This window comes from Sphaerodactylus townsendi, linkage group LG05, assembly GCF_021028975.2.
Source record: "Sphaerodactylus townsendi isolate TG3544 linkage group LG05, MPM_Stown_v2.3, whole genome shotgun sequence".
NCBI classification, from domain to species: Eukaryota; Metazoa; Chordata; class Lepidosauria; order Squamata; family Sphaerodactylidae; genus Sphaerodactylus; species Sphaerodactylus townsendi.
In genome coordinates, this window is record NC_059429.1 from 89,497,806 (window position 1) to 89,515,692 (window position 17,887).

Genomic DNA, 17,887 nt, shown 5'->3' on the forward strand with positions numbered 1-17,887 from the left:
TATTTTAATTGATCCCCCACCCCTCCAGTGAGGGAGTAGCATCTGAAACCCAAACTTAACCAGATAGTGATTAGTCCATGGCAAGGGACAAATATCGTCCCCCAGATAATGGATCACCCCCAACCAACTCTATCACAAAGTCCAGATCAAGAATATGTCCAGCTTTTTTTCACGGAAGATTCCAAGATATTTTATCTTTGAAGTTTGCTGTATGCCTGTCATATTTATTAGTTTTTCCTCTTGTCTTTTTGTCAGATGGTACAGGAACATTTTGGTCTTTTCTTTATTAAGGGTAAATCCTGCATTGTCCCCATAATCTTGTATTAGTTGTAATAATGGAATTAATTTTTCCTGGGGATTGTCCACAAACAGGACTATATCGTCCAAATCATTTCACTTCACCTTGATTAACTAATTTGATTATATATGAAATCAGCTCCTGACCAGATCACCATGGTGGTTGTTAAAGTTTGTCTGAAGAAGATTGGCACATGCACAATGATCTGGCTGAGGCTGTTTTTTGCAAGCTAAAGAACTAAGTAATCTCAATGGACATTTGAGGCAACATACCTCTGAGTTATGGCTGGGTCATTAAATTACTTGTATTGTACAACAGAGAATTGCTTGTAGTTCATTCTCTTTTTTGTGCCTACACAGTCAAATGCATCCTTTAAATTACCAATATTGGCTAGCTGACATTGCCTACCTTTTGTGATTGCACAGTCAGGGGGATTTATTTGAAATGTGATCATAAGCTACAATTGCAAGATTAGCTGAGTTCATGGGCAGGCTGATTGCTGTGTGGTAGAGTTGAATATCTGCCATGACATAATTTCTTGTATGGACATATTTCCTCTAGCCCTCCTTTCACTTTCTACTCTCTTCAGCAATCAAAACCACTTGTAGCATGGTACCAGCTATCAGCCATGTCCATGCAGGTCAGCTTCTTCCTGGCAAAATGAACAATGCTCTGCAGAGTGGCAAAGACACAGGGAGAAAGGAGATCTGGCCAGAGAACACCCCCTTTCCCCACAATCAGGGCTTCTGTCAACTGCAAAAATAAAATCAAGGGGGTGAAATCCAACCTTACATGCAAGTAAGCCTTTATTTTGAAACAAGCCAGTGTGGGGGCAAGGAGGAGAAGGGAGGGGAAGAGACTACCAGCTCTAGTATTGGGACTTCCTGGTGTGATGAGCTATCTACCTTTAAGTCTGTTGGTGGGCAGAGTTAAGAGAATCAGGAGAAGGAGAAGTTGACAGACAAACTGTGATGCAGGTTGTGGGCTGCCTCCTCATGTGTAAACAAAAAATTGCAAGGAGAGCCCACTGAAATCCTACTGTGCAGACAATAGTCCTGAGGTAAGTGTCCCATGCGTCATAGTCATAATTAGTCATAGACACTAGTGGACTCTCAGTTAAAAAATCTTAAATTGATTTTCCCCCTCTTTTGACTCTTTCGCTTCTTAAACTGGCAGGGAGAGTGCTGTGAAAAAGTACTGTGATCATGGAAGAAAATAGTGTTGGAAGGTCTGGATTGGGAAATTCCTGTCGATTTTTGAATGGAGCCTGGGAAGGGTGTAAAGGGGAGGGAGGACTTCAATAGGACATAACACAATTGAGTGCACCTTCCAAAGCAGCCATTTTCTTTAGGCAAATGTATCTCTGTTATCTGGAGATCAGTTATAATTCCAGGAGATCTCCAAGTACTATTTGGAGGTTGGCAATCCTAGGGAAAAAGAAGTGTAATCATGCATTCAAACTGTTTGCCAAACCGTCATCACCCTGGTCACGACTGGTAAGTGTGATGGATTCCAGGACTTTGCTAACATGTAACTAAGCAGAGCCATCCTGAATATAAGAGTTAACTATAGAAGCATACAGAGAGAGAGAGAGAGATCGCTTCTGTTTGGCCAGAGGAGAGAGTGCTAATTAATCATTGGGTGATTATTTTGAATAGAAAAGATAGTTGGAGAAGTTTTTGAAGAAGCAGAGGTTGAGTGAACAACTCTGTACTCTTGGCTGAAGGTTTTGCTTTCTGAGGGAATTGTCAGACAGATGTGGCTGGCCTGATCAGTGTTTCCTGGTAGCAGCTTAATACAGACACACAAAGCGCTTTTGTTTATCTTTGGGAAAGATTTGCTGAAAGGGAGAGGCAGTGAGGCTTCTAATTCAGTCAGTACCCAAAGAGAGAAGGGATTCTTGAGGGTCAGAAGGGAAAATCCTGATTGTAAACCATGTGAATAGGGAATAACCTTCTTGTTAGGTTAGCCCAGGGGTAGGGAACCTGCGGCTCTCCAGATGTTCAGGAACTTCAATTCCCATCAGCCTCTGTCAGCATGGCCAATTGGCCATGCTGGTAGGGGCTGATGGGAATTGTAGTTCCTGAACATCTGGAGAGCCGCAGGTTCCCTACCCCTGGGTTAGCCTTAGTCTGGTGTTAAACTGCTAAAGATTTTTTATCTCAAAGGTAAAGAGCCTTTGTTCATTTAAGGTGTCTATAGGAGATAGAGTCCTAGTGGCGGAGCTATAAGGGTGTGTGTGTGTGTGTGTGTGTGTGTGTGTGTGTGTGTGTGTGTGTGTGTGTGTGTGTGTGTGCGCACCATGCGAGCACCAGTGGGTCATGTGGAGGGTGGAAAATCACTCCTGACCCTTCCTCCACCCCCACCCCCACCTCCACCCCCATGTTCCCCCCGAGTTTAAAGCAGCCTGGTGGGAACTACACTTCCTGGTGTACAAAAAGCAGAATGGTGGGAGCTGCACTTCCCAGGAGACCTTGCGAGCCCCACTCCCAGGTGTTGGGGAAGGAGGACACAGGGGCACAGGTGGTGGGGCTGGGCACCATTTTGCCCTGGGTTCCATTCCCTCCCCCACGCCTCTGTAGAGTCCTGATAACTTTGGCATCTGGAGGTGCACAGACCTAAATAGAATTATAGATTTCAAAGGAAAACTGTCAGCTTTTGAAAGCTTTCTGTATGTTAAGTTACTTGTAACATTTTGCCAGGGACTGTGAAACGTGTCCACATCTTGTAACAGTGTCTAAATTGAAACAGCAACATCATTCTGTAAACAACTGCCTGATATTGAAATTTACTTGTTTTCTCTTTGTGTTAATGCCATGAAACTTAGTTTTAATACATTTTTCTAGTTTCTTTTTTTTAACTGCTCAAATGCCTCTAGAGCCAATTCATTTCTTATGAGGAATAGCGTGGGAAAATACAGTGACACTCTACAGCAGAGGTCTGCAACCTGTGGCTCTCCAGATGTTCATGGACTACAATTCCCATCAGCCTCTGCCAGCAGGGACTGATGGGAATTGTAGTCCATGAACATCTGGAGAGCCACAGGTTGCAGACCCCTGCTCTACAGCTTTCTGGAAAAGTAATTAGGACTGGGGGCGGGGGGAGAGCCAAATCTATTGAACAAATATATTTTAATGTAAGGGTGGGACAAGATTTGTGTATCTTAATAACATCACTCACACACTAAATTCCTAAAGTAAGGGCTTGTCAGTGCCCGAGGGGACAGACTGATTGTCTTTTGTAGGGAAACATTTATTCAGTGTGCCAGAATGTGTGGGGCTATCATAGCAAGCAGCATGTGTACTCACCGATGGGTGTTCGATCATGTCTAGTTAATGCCCAATGTGAGCAATTTAACATGACAGATTTTCACTGTTGAATGATATGCAAAAATCCAATTTCTGATGGGACAGACTGCAAATCCAAGAGCTATCCCAGGTTTTTCTGGATGGTTTTACTTGAATTATGTTTTGCTGTTCTGCCATAGTCCTGGCATTTATGGTGTTCCTTGACTTGCAAGTCACACAAAGACTTACATTCAACCAGCCAATCCAAACCCTATACATTTTATTCTTGTTTACATCTGTTAGAAAATAAAGTTAAATCCAAACATGCACTTCATCATAATGCAGATGTGGTTGTAAGGATACTGCCTTCTTTGTAGTTAAGCCAGGCTGTGCAATGGAAAACAGAATCACTTGGTCCTTAAACAAAAGTTCCCTCCATGCAGCATACTCCATTTCAAATTTTTAATATGTAAAGGTTGACCAGTAGACTAGTAAGTTAGTACCTCTTGTATTCAGATAAAAGCAGGGAGCATATTGGAGCTGAAACTGGCAGGAAAAGGCCTTTGGCATTCCTCACTGACTCGTAAGATTTCCATTTATAATTAGCCCTCCCCCACTACTGCTTCATTGCCATTCATTGTTATATCCTTGGATCACAAGATTAGGTGTGGCAATTTGTTTTCTGGCAAGGCTTCTATGACTTTAACTCCTTCTTGACTTGCAGAAACTTCGAAGGGATGCCTTTTCCTGGTTGCGAGATGAAGTGATTGGGCACATCTGCTAAATGCATGCAAGTTAGGTGTGTGCTAGAAGCAGTGGGTCCCTATCTGGGAGGTAAGACTGCCACCTCCATGTAAGGTCTAGAGTTCTTCAGGAATTACAACAGACTCCAGCCTACAGAGATCAGTTTCCCTGGGGAAAATAGCAGATTCAGGGGCTATCTATATCATAGATTCTAAGTGAAATCTCTCCTCAGATTTTCTCCTCCTCCTTCAAATCCCCACATACCATAATTGGCAGTCCTACAGCGGGAGGGATGGAATTAGCAGTTGTGTTCAGAGTTGCATAATAGGAAGAAAAATGGCCTAAATAATCCCATTAAATGAATTGTTGCTATGTAGAAATACTGTGCAGTGAGTAATATTATTAATGTGACAGAAGCACCAAATGAGGTGAGGTGAAAATAAAAACACTGAGATCTTTACCCCTCTAAAATGATGCTGAATTTTTTTTTGCTGTCTAATAAATGTATGTTTCCTTTAAAGAATCATGGGTGCATTCTTGAGCATATTTACTACACAGTCCTTCTCAGTGCAGTTGATCTTACATCTAAGTATGCACGGGTGGGGGTGGCGTATACTTCTTAAGACTAATAAAATAAGGATGAACAAAATGAAATGTGCAATTTAAAGAGCCCATCTTGCAGAGACTCTGGCAATCAGCTTGTTTTTTCATATGAAAATCCCAAACTCCCTGTTCACACCAGCAAGGGGTGGAGTGTTTTTACACTGCCAGGAACCATTGCTTATTAATGAGTTTCAGACTGGAAATGGTTCCTTAGATTGTGTCATTAGTAGGCTCCCACAGACACACATTTATTCAGTTATACACAGCTGGGAAATCCTAATAGCATCAATTCTCACCAATAAGAAGGAAGAATTATTAAGAGTTACCAAAGGAACAACACAAAATCCATTGATGTTGATAACAGACCTCGAGTCAGGCTCAATAATATTATCTTGGCCAAAAGTTTAATATCTCTTTGCGTTTGCAAGTCAGTTGTGGGAAATTGATGCCATCAACAGAGGTTGTGGGTTTCACTTTTGGAGGTTTCAATTTAAAATTGTAGAACAGGCCAAAGCAGTGTAAAACATGACTCTCGAAGCCAATGGTCTGTTTCAAATCTTCATCCAGTAACTGAATAGACAGCATTTACTGTGTTGTATATCTCATATGGTAAAGTCTAAAGTTATTCATTACTGCTCAAATTATTTGATAGTTTTCCCCCAAACTCAACATCATTATGTTTTAAAAAAGAGGAAGACCAACTTATGGGGTTCTTATTTTCCCCTCCCCTACTATTTCATTTTTCCCTATTCTGAAAGCCCCCATAGGCTCCTCCTTTTTCCTCTTTCTTCCTCTCCTTCTCAGTAGGATTGGGAAATACCTTTTTTACAACATGGATCAGGACCATCAAGCATCTTGGTGCAGTTAAAGGCTCTTGGACCAAGGATTAAAAGATTACCTATTGGCAACACTCCTCGTCCTCGTCCTCGTCCTCCTCCTCCTCCTCCTCTACTGGTTACAGTTTGGAGAGGCTAGACCAGTGGTGGCGAACCTTTGGCACTCCAGATGTTATGGACTACAATTCCAATCAGCCCCTGCCAGCAGTGCCAAAGGTTCGCCACCACGGGGCTAGACAATCAGTCCTGACCTCATAGGTCAGAGAGAAGATAAAGGAGTTCCAGATACTCAGATACCCATGGTTAATTTTTTTAAAAAGTCAGAGGATGATCAACAAGCAGCAATGGAAATTCCAACTTCTACAGGGGCATTCTTGTGATGTTCTAGATATCTTTTACTTTTACTCTGGCACTAAATTAAGGAACACTTAAACTCCTGATTATAGAGAAGAATCCAATACCTCACTTAGGAAGAGAGAACTGGAGGCTCAGGTGTCCCAGGCCTATACATGCACTATTTACCCTGCAGCGGTTTGCCTCACAATGGGTTTTTCCTGTGTGTGTTTTTGTTTTTGTTTACACAGGTATTCTTCCCTGTAAAGCATCCCTGGCTAAGGTGGTCCACCATTTTGCCCCCACCCCCACTTCCTCATTGTTTCTATTCAACCTCCATTTGGGATAGACTGCCAGATGCTTCCCCCTCTCCCAGTCATCTGGTCTAGTGTTAGTTTGCTAGACTATGGTGATATCCTCACTGGCGATTAATCCTGGGATAGTCACCTGAAATATCCAGGTTCCCTCAAGATCTCCTCACAGCTGAACCGCAGAACACAGATCAGTCCCATTTCTGGCGCTCCCCCCCCCCCCTTATCATGGAATTTTCCTGGACCTGCTTGTATATGCACCTTTTTTGGGGAAAAAACACTCCAATGGGAGCTAATAGGAGATGGGGGCTACCCATTTGAGGGTCCATAACTTTGGCCCCCATGAACCAAACTTCACTAAACCTGGGTGGTATCATCAGGAGGGTCTCCTAAAGGTACTCTGAAATTTTGGTGCTGCCAGCTTAACAATTGCACTCCTGACAGCAGGCAAATCCACCTCTGGAGGTGGCATGTGGAGGATTTGCTCTCCCCAGGGCATTTACCACAGGTAAATCCACTGGTGTCCGGCCACTGTGGGGCCCTGGGATACCGAGCCACTGTGTCCAACTCTCCGTTGTTGCTCCTGCCCTGCCCTGCATTGCACTGGCATGGTGGGGTGTGTTGTGGGGGCGTTCCCAGTTGGCTTCCACTGCCTGTTTAGCTCCTTATGCTAGCGGGCCCAGCTTCAGAGATACACTACATTTTTCATGGTGTATCTCCATTTTCCCCTATGGAGGATTTTCAGGTAAGGTTTTTTGTTTTTACTTTTTGGGTTTCCCACACTATGGGAAAGCTCTTTGGAGGGAGCTGGGAACCACTGGAGCAGTGTTGTCCCTGCCCACCACCTCAGTCTGGAGTAGGCTGCCAATCACTATTTTTGCCTTCATTTTTCTCACTCTCACTTTTAAAAAAAGATCAAGTTTCTTTTGTATAACTAAATACTCTTTCTCTTGCACTGCTTTTCTGCAGAGGCCTAACTGTGAATGTTGGTCCTTCCTTTGAAGGTGCATACCAGTAGGAAAGATAACCCAATTCAAGATACCTTCCATCCATTTAGGTGAATACTCCCAATGAGTAGAATTGATCTCTGTATCTAATGCCCTCTCGTTGCTCCACGTATGGGGGTTCAGGGAAGGAGGGAAATCATTAAAATTCAAAGGGGTTCTCAGCTAATGCTGATGACATCATCAGCACATGCATTCTACCATAGCAGGGGTAGGGAACCTTTAACACTCAAAGAGCCATTTGGACCCGTTTTCCATGGGAAAAGTAAACACTTAGAGCTGCAAGTAATTTTTGACATTTAAAATAAAGATAAAACTGTATATATTGGGTTTTTTTACCTTTTACTCCGCTCATTCTGAGAAGCGCATGGATGCGTCCGCCCTGCTGCCTGCAGGGCAGGCAAGGATGGGGCCAGCGGCTTGGCCACGCCGGCCGCTGGGAAAGCGCCCACCCTGCTCCAATGGGGCAATCAAGAGGGGAAGCCTGCGGCGCGGCCCAGCCAGCTGCAGGCAGTTGGTGCGCCCGCTCTGCTGCCTGCAGGGCAGGCAAGGATGGGGCCAGCGGCTCGGCTCATGGAGCCACAGTGCAAGGGCAGAAGAGCCGCATGCGGCTCTCGAGCCGCAGGTTCCCTACCCCTGTACCATAGCAAGGGGGCAAATAGACTCACTTTTTCTGAAAACTCAAGTGAGAAAGTTCATGAATACCAAGATGTCGTGAACTGAGCTGAACAGGATTCACCTGTCATTTTTTAGATTGGAATTTATGAATCCAGAAAACAAAGAAAATTCTATCACTACAGGAAACACAAACATAAAGGAAAGTAGTTACTACTGTATTTTCACTACATATGGCAAGAAATGAAATTCTTAAAGAAAAAAATGAGCTAAAGCAAATACACTGAAGAAGATTTATAAAGGATTGTTGATACAATGAACATAGAACAATGTCAGAACACTGTTCAGTCCCAACATTAATATAATTGACTGGACATAACTTAACCAGAGGAGTTGGGTGAGGGTCTTGCCCATTATCATATCTTGATCTCCTTTAATCAGAGATTCAACAGACTGAACATATGCCTTTCTGGGTTTAAGGAAAGCTCTCTACCTCTGGTATAATTTGTGTAGTCCTTGGTAACATACCGGTAATTGAATTTCAATAATATAACTTGATTGATGCATTTCTTAACTAACTCTTTTTAATGAAAAAGAGTATTTTTACTATATGAAGTAATAGTACAACATTACCCTTTCCACTTCATTTAAATGAGGAACTTGACCTGAAGATTTAATAAAAGGGGGATACCTTTAAATTCGAATAAGCTAAAACCCTTGATTTGTTCTCCCACATTCTTCTAGCAGCACACAAAATTACAGGTTAAGCAAGGTTAAAAGGTTATCATCATCCGTCCAGAAGTAACAGACTGAAGAAGAATTTTTCCATGGAAGAAATGTGCAGCTTTGTTCAAATCAAGCCTGTACATGTTTACACTCAGCAAAAACTTCCTGTAGTTACAAACACAGTCTTTTCCGGCCTGGAGTTTTCTCGTGTTCGGCACTTCTTCTGGCGCCATGCACTGCATTTCCTTTGGCTTCAACACTTTGGGAACAATTTTGTTTTCATACCTCACAATAGACAAAGGCACTTTTTTTTCTATTCTAAGAAATTTGTCTAAGGTGGGTTCAGTCTAAAATTAATTGATCTATGGTGTCTACCAAAATAACAAATTTCCTTGTAAAGTTTCATCAAAGTACTAAACTGCTGGGTCAGGAAAGATCAAATCTTGGAGTAGCATTTACTTTCCTACATTTATTTTAGTTGCAGACTGGTGACAAGTGGGAAGATCTGGACAGATCTTGGATGCTAAGCAGAGGCAGTGCTTGCAAGGGAGTCCACCAATGAAGGCATTGCAGGAGAAGGCGGTGGCAAATCACCTTTCCTTCTCACTTGCCTTGAAAGCCCCTTGCTAGGGTCACCATAAGTCAGTTGTGATCTGGTGGCACTTTACACACATACGTAATAAGCAAGAGGCAGTTCCTAAAGGCCTCAATAAAGAGGATGGGTGTTTGGGGGGGTTTTGTGTCTGCTTTGGTAAAATAAGTAGCTAGCCTGTGGAAGTACTGGGCACAAAAACAGGCACAGACAAAGAGGGTGAGGGGATATGAGATCAAAGCAAATTAAGGCCCAGCCCTTGATCACTGCAGCCTGTGGCAGATGCAGTTTTTTGAATCATAGTGTTGGAAGAGACCACAAGGGCCTTCAATTCTAACCACCTGCCATGCAGGAATATACAATCAAATCTTGACAGATGGCCATTTAGCCTCTGTTTAAAAACCTCCAAAAAAAAGGAGACTCCCCCACACTCTGAGGCAGTGTATTAAACTGTCAAACAGCCCTTATCATCAGGAAGTTCTTCCTAAAGTTTAGGTGGAATCTCTTTTCCTTTCCTTTGAATCCATTACTCCTTGTCCTAGTCTCTGAAGCAGCAGAAAACAAGCTTACTCCAGCTTCAACATGACATCCGTTCAAATATTTAAACATTTACCATCTCTTTACCATCTCTTCTACAGACTAAACATACCGAACTCCCTAAGCCACTCATCATAGGACATGGAATCCAGACTTTTTGCCATTTCCTCTGGACACCTCAAGCTTGTCAATATCCTTCTTTTAGATAGCTCTGTGCTGCCACAGGCTAAGGTGACATAAGCAACCCATGAGTTTTAGCATTCAATCACTACTGAATTGCTGCTCAAAAAGTCTCTCTTATGTTAGACGGATTCCGCATGGGCCAAAAACAGCAGCGTGAAAATGGTGTAGAAGGGTTTACACCATTTTCACACAGTTTTCACACCGCTGTTTTTGGCCCATGCGGGATCTGCCTTAGAGAACAAAATTAGAACAACACAGATTTCTCAGAGAAACCATCAGAATTCACACTGTAACATCAGCCTGTGGCTGTCCCTTATGAAATTACACCTGCAGTTTGCTGATAGGATTGCTAGATTAAAGATCCAATAGTGTAGTAATTTGGGGGACTTTTTTGTTATCTCATGTGGAAGTAATAAGATCACCTGGGAGTTTGACTGTGAACATCACTATAATGCTAAGTCCATGCACACCAGCTTCCCTTTTGCAGCCATTGCAAAGCAAGACCCAATAAATGTACACAGGATTATTCCTTTTTCCCCGCTCAGGCTCCAGCAGACAGCAGGGCTCCACAAGCTAATTAAAATCCAAGCTTGATTCTGACTTGTTTGCTTGTGCTGATTTGAGCCCAAACCTTAGTCAATTAGAATGATGTTGCTACTGTCTCATAGCAATTGTCCCTCATTTACTCTGAAAAACAAAGGAAGTGTTTGCTTAATGGATACCTTGGCAGCTTTTAAGTGATCAGTCCTCTTGAGATACTGGTCATTGAGTGAAAGATAGTTTCTCCCACCAATATTTTTCTTTTCCACAATTTTGTAGCTAGTGAATTTAAGACCAAAAAAAGGCATACTCATATTATACATATTACATATCCCCTAGTGTTTTTATTTATATGTATAATTCTTATTTTCTCTTTACAGATAGTACATTTTAAACCTGTACCTAGTGTCTGACAATAGCTTTCTAATTTATACTATAATTTTTAGGACATTATGCAGTACTAGTTGGAAAGGCCTGATGTTATGCTATCATTTCCAGGTTACACTGGAAGCATTAATTAGTTACAGCTGGCTTCTCTCCTGACCCAGGATCAAACCATCTCAAATGCATAAGTTATCTCAATAAGAATTTGGAACTGCAGTCTAGGGAGCGCATTGTTTATCTAAATAAGAATTCTCTGCAACTTGAATCAAGGCTGCATGCCTGAACTCTTACTTGGAATTACAGACTTTTTGGTGTAGCTTATTAACATTACTGGTTTCTTACAGATGTTATGATTTGAGATCACAGCCAAAGACTCTATCATAACTACAGACCGTTGTCATGTTGTCCTGTTGTCCTGTTGTCCTGGTCCTTTCAAAAGCAAATGAGACACAAAGCATTGATTGGCTGGAACAGTTAATTGCTCGACTATGGGAGATAGCAAAGAAGAGTGAGCATAGATGTGGATCTCCACTTTCTCCACAGAGGCTTTTGTTCCATGTTGTTACCCACCCACTCTTGCTTGTGGTTAACTGGATTAGCTGGTTGTTTCAGGGAGTGTCACATTATTTGTGCCTGAGGAACCTCTTTTCATCTGCTTCATGTTGCCTCAGAAAAACTTGGGAAAATTAGCCTTGGTGCTGGGACTGGTAGACCATATCTAGGTTGGCTAGAATAAGGTGGGCTGTTCTTAAAGTGGGGTGTTCACTGCTTAACCCAACCTATAATAGAGGATCCCAAGAAATCATATAATTATTAGGGGGCTGTTCCTGAATAGTCCATATGTTCTATAGCAAGAACAGTTCAGGAATGATGAGCAGGATCCACCAAACAGTTTTCTGTACATCACAAAGGGTAGGGAAATGAAGTTGAGCATCTGTTGGCACAGTTAACACTCAAGTGAGGATCGACAAAACCAGTAAATACATTGTTGACTGGGTTTGGAGCCAGGGTGGTATTCCATGAAAGGGTAGAATGTCATGAAAGGCAGTGCAGCCCATGTTTGAATAAGTAATACTTTATGACACAGGCCCACCCAGAGTGGGCTAGAAAGCAGGGTCAGTGCCACTCCAGCGCCACCCTGTCCCTTCAAAGGACTTTCCCACAATGCAGGAAGTCCAAAAAGTTTTTTTAAATCCTTCAAGAATCCCCATAGGAGAAAGCGGAACTATGCCACAAAAACATGGTTTATCTCTGTCAGTGATAGGGGCTGGGCAGGCAGTGGAAACTGACTAAGGTTGGTCCACCCTCTGGCCCACTCCTGGAATGCCCCTGGCCATGCCAGCACAGTTTTTTGCACCAACATGCCTGGAGATGAATGGAGGCTTCCTGGTCAGGTGCCATAATGCCTCATGGTGCTTATCTGCCAGGGTAAGTCACCCCCCATCAGCACATTTGCCCCTTGCGTTGGTGGGGTGGGCAACCACATCAGCACAGGACACCCCATTTCTGAATTGGGTTGCCTGACATTTAAATAAGCTAATTAAACCTATGCTTTGGTTCTCTTGCATCCTTATTTGTGGAGGGGTGATGGGGTCAGTTCAAAATTCTGAATGTGTGATGGGAAAGGAATGTGTTAACAAAGTACTTGGAAATCTTTACATATTTCGATTCATAGAATTCCTTACCAATGAAATAATTAGAGATTGAATGATGACAAGACACTTAGTTGACATACTTGTGGATGTGATGAGTCTCTATCTTGAGAGTCCCAGAAAAACACTTAGTCTGTTTTGACTCCATTCAGACAGAAAACTGCACCTAACCCACCCATTATTCAGAAGTAAATTATATTATAGCTCTCCCTTGTAAAAAGACATGCATTGCCAAATGCCACTTCAGTTAATCAAGCTCCATCCATCCATCCATCCATCCATCCATCCATCCATCCATCCATCCATCCATCCATCCATCCATCCATCCATCCATCCATCCATCCATCCATCCATCCATCCATCCATCCATCCATCCATCCATCCTAAATTGCTCTGTGTCCTTTGGAACTCAATAAACCTAAACATACAGCATTACGTTCACCTAATCTTGCCATAGACTCAGTGGAGGGATCCAAAAATTTTAGTAACAGGTTCCCATGGTGGTGGGATTCAAACTGTGGCTTAGCGCCAATGGGGCTGGGCGGGGCACGATGGGGGCGTGGCCGGGCATTCCGGGGGTGGGGCATTCCTGGGCGGGGCTGTGGCAAGGATGCAGCTGCTGCGCCGAGCCTTGGGTGGGAAACAAATGCACACAGGCGCAGGCTGCCACACACGCCAGTGCACCTCCTGCTAGACTGCTTCAAGTTCTGCATGCTACTGCTGAGAGGAGGGGCATAACTAAGGCAAAAATCACATGGCAAAATCACCAATTAGTAACCCCCTCTCGGCACACACAAATAATTAGTAACCTACTCTCGGGAACCTGTGAGAACCTGCTGGATCCCACCTCTGCATAGACTTCTTTAGTTTGAACTAAATTTGGACTTAATTTTGGTATATACCATTTATCCCAGTGGAAACAGCTTGGATCTCAATTAAGTGGCCAATATTTCTGACCTCTAAACATAATGGAAAGGGTGTGAAAGAGTTCACTTCAGACGGGCAAGTAAATATTTTCCCTTTTTGTATCTCCTGTGGATTTCTTTCCTCCTACAAATTGGTTACTTATTTTAAAATAAAATTAATCTATTAGTCTGTTCTCATTCCCAGAACCTCGTTCTAAGTCATCATTGCTATTATTTTTATAAGGCCTGCTAATATTCATTCAAGATGTGACATTCCCTATATATGTACACACCCAAGTTAACCCCTGATTTGTCATCCATATCATATAGACCTTGCAACAAAATGAAACCTGGCATATTAATATTTTCACAGATGAGAATTCTAGAATCACAATTGCTCAAAAAGAAGACACTTGTCTGTCAGATTCATACTCAGTCACTAGCTGTTGAATGTGTTGTCCCATATCTGTCAGTATAAGATGCTGAAATCTGAAGGCATATAAGATGGCCTCAAACTATAATTTTCTATTGGGTTCTAACGACGATCCAGAGGTTTAAATGCAAAACAGTAATGTCCATACTGAATGTGCAAAAAATAATTAATTTCAAATCCTAATCACATTCTTAATACTGTACTCTATATACAACCCCCCAAAAGAACTGTACATATTTTTTTAAAAAAATCATTAGATCTGTTAGATTTGAAGCACCTAAGAGGCCAAAAAGGTTTTCAGGGTATAAGCTTTCAAAAATCAAAGCTCCCTTCATTAGACACAAGTAGGAATGGAAATCTCTGAGATTTCACATTGCAGTCAGAAGGTGGGAGGGGTGTTGTAAAGATTGCAGGTCAAGAATACAAAGGAACAATGCATATTGTAATGAGCTTGATTAGAGCAGAGGGGAAATGGCCTGAAAATCTTGTTGATCTACAAGGTGTTACTGGAATCAGATCCAACTGTTCTACTGCAGACCAACATGGCTACCCTCTGGAAAAATCCTTAGATGGCCTTGAACTTGAGGAGAGTAATGAAACACAAAGTATGGAAACAGCTTCTTAGAAGGGCAGGGAAATATTAACCAATCTGTAGAATCTGACATTTCAACAGTTATTAAAGGCACAGCTTGGATTTGCATGTGTACATATACCCCTAAAACATTCTTTGAAGAAATACGTTTGAAGAACCAATCCAAAGAATGTTACAGTGTGATCTCAAGTAGATTTATACTGTTTTAAATTCATTCAAGTCAATGGGCTTAGAAAGATGTGATTCTGTTTAGGCCTGCAGTATTAGTTTTGCTTAAATCTCGTTATTGTGATTACTTTGTCCCATTCATTTCAATGTGTCTTGAACATGAATAGGATCGAGGGTGAAGTTTTAAAAGATTAAGCTGTCTGCTTCACAGCCAAACATAAGTTGCTTATGGCACTACTTTTATTTGCTTGTTCTTATACAAACAATGAAAACTGAGTCTTCATGGAGACCTTGTGAACAGAAACATAAGTGACATTTGCAATTTCAGGCCATTTGCCTGCTGCACTTTGGTGTTGGTTTTGGAAGCTGTCTTGCCAAACTTAATAGTGCTTTTTCCCCTTCCCCACTGGAAGGCCACCTACATTTCTGCTGAGAAACAAATCTAATAAAGAACTTTTTCTGCGTAGCTCAGGGATTGCCAGATTAGGTAATCCTTGAATTTCTGATAAATTGTAGAGTTGATACTAGTAAGCAATGCAACACAAAAGCAGAAAGGCAAAGAGGGATTTCTGAGTTGGGTGTCAAAATTACAATTAGAACCCAGCCAAAGAAATAACATCATTGGTAGGGTATGATACTTTTTAAACTATCAGGTTGACCTTTTTGGTGGTTTAACTTGATAAACTAGTCTAATAAATGTACCACTATTCACCAAAAAGGCAAGTTTTCACATCTTGAAATGTTCAAAATATGTGTTGATCTTGCTTGTGGTAAATCACCACATGGTCATGCAATGGAGCATTTACAAGACTGAGGGTGTATTCCCATGCACACTTACCTGGGAGTGAGCACAGTTGAATATCATGTGAGTAGATATGCATAAGGATTGCACTAAGATTCACCGTGCCATATAAAAGCAGTCAGATGAATCAGAATTATTGACCTATGTGTGAAAAGTTTCAGTACTTTTTAAAAGTTCAATCTCTTTACCAGGTTCTTTCCCCTTCAGCACTGAAGCTATTGAATAATTTCTTAACAATGATAAATTTGCTGTAGATTTCTAGGAAATATCACTTTCTTTTCTTTGGAGGGATAGTTGTGAAAGCCAGTCCCATTTCATTTTGGTCTGAAACAGAAAGAGCAAAAACCCACATACCCAGTCTGATAAGAAATCCCACTGAAGTAGCTTGCAAAAAAACAAAAACTTGTACACAGCTATATCCAGTGACGGCTTTTTTAAAAAGGTATACTTTAAAATTGAATTTTTGAGATGGCTGCAAAAATCAAAACAAAAAAGGATTTATGATGCCATTTATAATACTCTTTGCTCCCTAGCTTCTCTATCCTTCTACTCTGCTCTTTCAAGCCACTTTCATAAGACTTTTGACTGTGGCATTTTTACAGTTCAGTGTCAGCAACAACGTGGGGCTTGCATGACTGTCCATTTTTTGAGGTTGGCTGGCCAGTCCCATTTTCCCGGGCCCCTCCATTGAGGTTTGGTTTATCCTGTAGATCAGACTGTTCATGAGGAGTCACAGAGATCACAGTGTTGCCATGGCTACCATGTTCTGTGTAATATGGATCTTCACCCTAAATAGGGGCATAAATAATAACAAAATGAGGAATTAGGTAAAGGCATAAATGAACAATCAAGTGGTTCATATTCCTCACATGAAAGGAACACATATCCTTTTAGTTGGGCATTTCTCCTGTTATGAAAATTTTTAGTTGATAGTGCTATCAATTTGTGTGAAATAGGAAGACTCAAGAACCTGATATGGTAGTTCTTACAGCTGTTTATAGCTAATGACAATAAAAACGAACAAACTGATTGCCAAAAAAAGACAGTAAAGAAGAGAGGGTTTGCCTGAGGACTGTAACAGAAATAACTTTGTACCTTGGTCTGGTGCACCCAGGTTTCCTATTGAAAAGACAATATTATCTTTCCTTGCGTCAAATGTCCATCTCTTTTTTTCCTTTAAAAGGTTTATATCAGTGTGGGAGAAGGCAGTTTTACCCAGCAAAGTCAGATGGAGATGGAAGAAATGAAATTTCCCTCCTCTTCCTGCACAGTCCCAATCCAACTGAGACTCTACACAACTATAATTTAGCTTTGAAGATGAACACATCTCTGTTTGACCCTTCACACACTGTACATGCTGTTCTTTTAACCATGAAATGGGTCCTTTCACATAGATATTGTTCATCTATAAAGTTAATGTTTTGGACAGTTCAGCCATTCACCCTCTATTTAACAATATGAAAAGAATGAGAAAAACTCACCTTGCAGTCCTAACCTAAACGTGCACACTTCTAAGTCCATGGATTTTGAAAGGTGCACTGCCCTATCAGTTATTTACAGAATGCCATTTCTATTGGGAGATTACTTTTGTGGATATACCTGTCTCCTAGATTTAGATTAAAGGCATACCACAGAGGAATAAAATTATGTAGGGAATGGAGTTGAAGTGTAAATGGGTGCAGAATGATTAAGCACTCTGTCCCTTGGTACTTCTCCAGATTTCCCTCCTCGTTTGCTCAGAGGTGTAGTGAAGGTGGTTAGGGGGGCTCTTGCCCTGGGTGCCAGGTGCCTGGGAATGCCCAGTTTCCTGCCAGCCTTAGCACTGTTTAGCTAGAATGAAAGTAAGCTGAATAGTAAAGGAATGATTCCTTTAAAATTCAGCTTACTTGCCTCCGAGCGGCATCGAGGCTAGCAAGAGACTGGGGGTGGGGACAAGGCCAAGGAGGGCATCCTCCTTTCCTGGCCTTGTCCCCACCCCCAGTCTCTTGCTGGCCTCGGCATTGCTCAGAGGAAAGTAAGCTGAATTTTAAAGTAACCACAGGGTTCTTTTGTGGGGACGGCAGGGTTGGCCATGGCAGGGAGGAGCATTGCAGATGTTTAGGGGGCCCAATTTCACTTCTTGCAATGGGCACAGTTTTCTGTAGCTGCACCCCAGCACTTGCTATTAAAATAAGAGGTTATCAGTGGTTGAAAAAAAAAAAACTTGCAATATGTATTTAGACCTTCAATCTACTGGATTTATGTAATAATAGCTGGATATCCCAAAACATGAAATTACAGCTATAACTGTAGAACTAATTGGGTATAGCTGGTAATGTTGGAGATTTTCAAAAGAGTACATA

The 17,887-nt window shown here is 41.8% G+C and overlaps 1 protein-coding gene across 1 annotated transcript in view; it reads right to left on the bottom strand.

The window, feature by feature from the left end:
* Positions 1 to 14,965: 14,965 nt before the first annotated feature.
* The window catches only part of CD34 (CD34 molecule), a 92,001-nt gene continuing 89,079 nt past the window's right edge, over positions 14,966 to 17,887 (bottom strand). Inside the window, exon 11 of the mRNA XM_048497880.1 lies at positions 14,966 to 16,333. Coding sequence (XP_048353837.1) covers positions 16,142 to 16,333 — 192 coding nt within the window. The 3' untranslated portion in view covers positions 14,966 to 16,141. The remainder of the gene's footprint in view (positions 16,334 to 17,887) is intronic.